Genomic DNA, 3773 nt, shown 5'->3' with positions numbered 1-3773 from the left:
TCCCGCGGGACGCGCGGAGCCCGGTGGCGGCGAGGACCGGCAGGCGCGCGGCACGGAGCCCGGGGCTCCGGGTCCGAGTCCCGGTCCTGCTCCGGGTCCCGGTGAGGAGGACGGCGCCACCGCCCCGGGCTACCGGCGCTGGGAGCGGGCGGCGCCGCTGGTCGGAGTGGCTTCCAGGGCTCAGGTGTCGCTCATCAGCACGTCGTTCGTGCTCAAGGGGGACGCGACGCACAACCAGGCGATGGTGCACTGGACGGGCGAGAACAGCAGCGTAAGTGACCTCCGCGCGCTCGCCGCGGCCCCTACGCGGGACACCATGGGACGCCCCGGCGGGACCACCACGGACCCCACCCCAGACCCCCCTGTGGTCATCAGGGGCGTTCTTGGCGACTTGGGCACTTGGGTCACCTCGGCGGCGCCCCTCTTGGGGAGAGGTCCTCAGATTCGTGCGCTTGTCTCACCGCAGGGGACATTCCTACAGATTTCGGGATCCTGGGCCACCTCCCATACTCCCCCGCTGGCCTCCAGGTCCTGGGTTACGGAGGAGGTCCCCAGAGGCTTCGGGAGCCTGCAGGTCCTTGAGGGTCACCCCAGCTCGGCGTTACCTCTCTCGCACCCAGGCTCCCCCAGCTGAGCCTCGCGTTCTGGGATTTTGGGCTCCGGGATCCTCCCCTCCCTGGTCCACCCGGGACTCCGCGGTGGCGCCTCCGCAGGCTCCGGGACTTCCCTGGTCAGCTCGAATCCTATTCTAGGACTCTGGGATTTCTGGGTTACCCCTCTCCCTAGGGTCCCCTAGTGCGACCCGCGGCTGTCTTGAGCTCCTGCTGCCGGTTGCCCCGCCTGGATGCACTGGGGTCCGCGTACCCCCTTGGGTTCGTCCCCACACTGTGCTGGGGACCTGTGTGACGCTGGCACGGCAAACTCCCTGCCCTGCCCCCACGTTCCCGGCTACTCTGGCTTTGCTCCAGCTGGAAGTTTGCCACCTCTGTTGGGGACCTCCTGTTCCTCCACCCACAGCCTGGGGCTCCCACCCTTCCCAGATCCTGCCTGCTCTGGCCTTTGTTGGTGCGTGCAGGAGGCAGAGGGTCCCTTTAGATTATTCCCCTGGGGGCTGCCTCAGCCTCACTCCCCCCACCCCCAAAAGGGCCGAGGGCCACTCTGAAGTCACCCTGGGGCAGCTCTGTGGGCCTCTAGTTTTGCAGTTTCCAGAGAAGGATGGGGGTAGGGAGGTGGTAACCATGAATCCCGAGAGGATGGTATATGTGTATGCGGAGGGGAGATGGGAGCCTCCCCTCATTCCTGTGCCTTGCTGTCTCCTGGGGTCCCCTAGGAGACCTCTTCTCGCTTCCCCAAGGGCCAGGGTTCCTATATGCACTGGCTGTGGCCTGGGTGGGGAACACTGGCCTCTGGAGCCAGGAAAGGGCATAATTTGGGCAGTCACTTGTGCCCATCTCCTCCGTCCGGCTTTGCTGGTTTACTCCCAGGCAGCTGTGATGTGTGCTGGAGGAGGGGCGAGGTGGGCAGATGAATATGTTGGGGTAGGGGTAGGGGCAGCATTGAATGAATTTAGTCGGCCTAGAGCCCAGCTCCCCAACCAGCCAGCGTCTATCAGGGTGCAGGTGCCAAGTGTCTGGTCTTGGGTCATTCCTGACATCTCCAGCCTGACTAGCAGCCCTTCCAGGGCAGAGTTGGCTCCCTGGGTGCAGTGGGCCAGCAGGGGGCAGTCAGGGTGCTGGCTGGAGTGCCTTGCAGAGGTGGCAGGTGCCACCTCCCTAGAAGAGCACTGGGAGTGTTCTCTCCATCTGCACCTTGAGAGAGGGGTCAGATGCCAGGTGTACTTGTGAACAAACGGTGTCTGCCGTACCATAAGCTCTAACTCAGGTGGAAAGGTAACCCAGAAACTGAGAGCTCAAAGGACCAAATAAACACAAAAAGCAAATCCCGCAGGGCCAGAAAGCTCTAATCCCCTACCCCGTCTGCCGAGGTGGTTGATCCTGAAGCCTGCTCCTGCCCCTTTGTCATTTAGCTTCCTGGGGAGGGGGTGGAGGAGCCCCATGGGACGGGCAGGCTAGCTGTCTTTGGGATAGGCTGACACCCAGCCTGCCTCTGACCTGACCTCACAGTCCGGGTGCAGGGCAGCTTCCTGGGAGAGAGTTGAGGAGGGAGCTTGGGCCAGCAGGGATGGGGTACTGGGGGTGGGAGGCAGTCAGAGGGGCCTGTGTGGCTTTGCTCCTTGAGGGTGGCAGCTGGGTTGGGTGACTCCTCTGTGACTGGGTGGGCTTGCGTCCTCACTGCTGGCAGGTGTGTGTGTGTCTTGGGGTGGGGGGTTGTGAGTGGGGGGCAATGTTGGCTTCTCTTTAGTGAGGACAGAAAGTCCAAGGAACCAGAGAGGAGTTTTAAGGGATGGATGTCCTCTGGTCAGCATGAGGTGAGGGGCAGGGGTGAGGTGTGGCACACCGGGCATAGCCTGACACTTAGCTAACACTCGGGAAGTAGAAGCCAGGACACCCTCATTGTGAGTAGTGGGTGTGGGTGTCTGTGGGGTCAGACGCTGGACCAGGCATTGGGCTTCAACACCTTCCACTCCTGCCTCTCCCACACACCCATTCTCCGGACTGGACAGTTAGGGAAGGACCTTATCATCCTGCACCTCGGGGAGCAGGGGAGGCTGCAGGAGTTTCACCTTGCCTGAGAAAACTCAGAAGAGGCAAGAAGCCGGTTACCTTGAGCTAACTAAGTAAAACCGCTTTAAAAGAAAAAATCACTGCCTTAGTGCTTGTTGCGTGCGTAGTATTGTTTTTTTCAGCACACGACGTGTCTTAGAAACGTACTCTGCTCCCTCTAGTCTCGTCTTGCAACCACAGGACTAAAGATTTTAGCCGGGATTTGGCAGTGGGTTTCACGTCTGCTTGAAAGCACCATCTTTGAAAGCTACAACCAGACAGAAACTCACACAGCTGGTTTGCCGAGCAGTCTTCCTAACATTTTATTTCCTTTAACTTGCTCACCGCCCTCTGCAGATGTGGTCAACATGAACAGAGAGCGTGTTTACTTTACCATATCAGGTGTTCTTCAAAATTAAAAGGAGCATTTGATGAGGGGGATGGACTTTAAAACATGGCATTTGAGAGCATCCCGCAAGAAGGAGTTCCAGGATTTAAGCCCCCGTCGCTGCAGCTGCGTTAACATTATGTGGGTTTTCCTTCCAACGGCTTGGTTCTGCCTGCTCCCATGGCGATAGAGAAGGGCACTTGCTTGCAAGTTCAAACACTGCCTCCCTGTCTGATGTTTAGCTGTAGAAACAAATTGTTATGTGTGAAATTAATGTTTCATTGAAACCAAGAGGTATTGCGTTTGTATGGATCTAGAGTGGGCTGTGCACACACAGCTCTGGGTTTTGCATCTCCGGAGCTGCCCTTGGAGGCAGCGGTGCTATTTGAAGGTGGATGAATATTACAGAGTGTGGCTCTCAGCCTCTGGGGTTGTGGTTTCATGTTATCCCTATGGGGAATGTGCTGTGCCCCGTCCTGTTCTTAATGTTTCTGGGAAATCGTGGGCTTATTGTGCTTATTTTAAGCACAGCTCACCTGGGCTCCTTCCCACAAGGCACTTGATCCTCAACTTTGAAGCTGAATGTATCATTTGACTTGAACGTGAGCTTCCTGCAGCCTGGTCCAGTTTGTTCACCTCTGTCATTGTTCCCCAAGAAGATCAGTACCTCCCTCCCCTCTCCTCTCCTCCCCTCCCCTCTCCTCCCCTCTCCTCCCCTCCCC

General features: G+C 58.5%; 1 protein-coding gene across 2 annotated transcripts in view; it reads left to right on the top strand.

Moving 5' to 3' along the window:
- Positions 1-3773, top strand: part of SORCS2 (sortilin related VPS10 domain containing receptor 2) — a 579194-nt gene that overhangs the window by 24841 nt on the left and 550580 nt on the right. The window contains exon 1 of one of the 2 annotated variants that reach the window (XM_017853404.1): positions 7-271. The exons of the other annotated variant lie outside the window; for it this stretch is intronic. Within the exon in view, the coding sequence (XP_017708893.1) occupies positions 242-271 (30 nt within the window). The 5' untranslated portion in view covers positions 7-241. Of the gene's footprint in view, positions 1-6; positions 272-3773 lie in introns of those variants that run through there. 2 annotated transcript variants of the gene reach the window in all.

This window comes from Rhinopithecus bieti, unplaced genomic scaffold, assembly GCF_001698545.2.
Source record: "Rhinopithecus bieti isolate Rb0 unplaced genomic scaffold, ASM169854v2 scaffold_35903, whole genome shotgun sequence".
NCBI classification, from domain to species: Eukaryota; Metazoa; Chordata; class Mammalia; order Primates; family Cercopithecidae; genus Rhinopithecus; species Rhinopithecus bieti.
The sequence above is the reverse complement of the archived record's forward strand: the minus strand, read 5'-3'. Positions and strand labels throughout refer to the sequence as shown.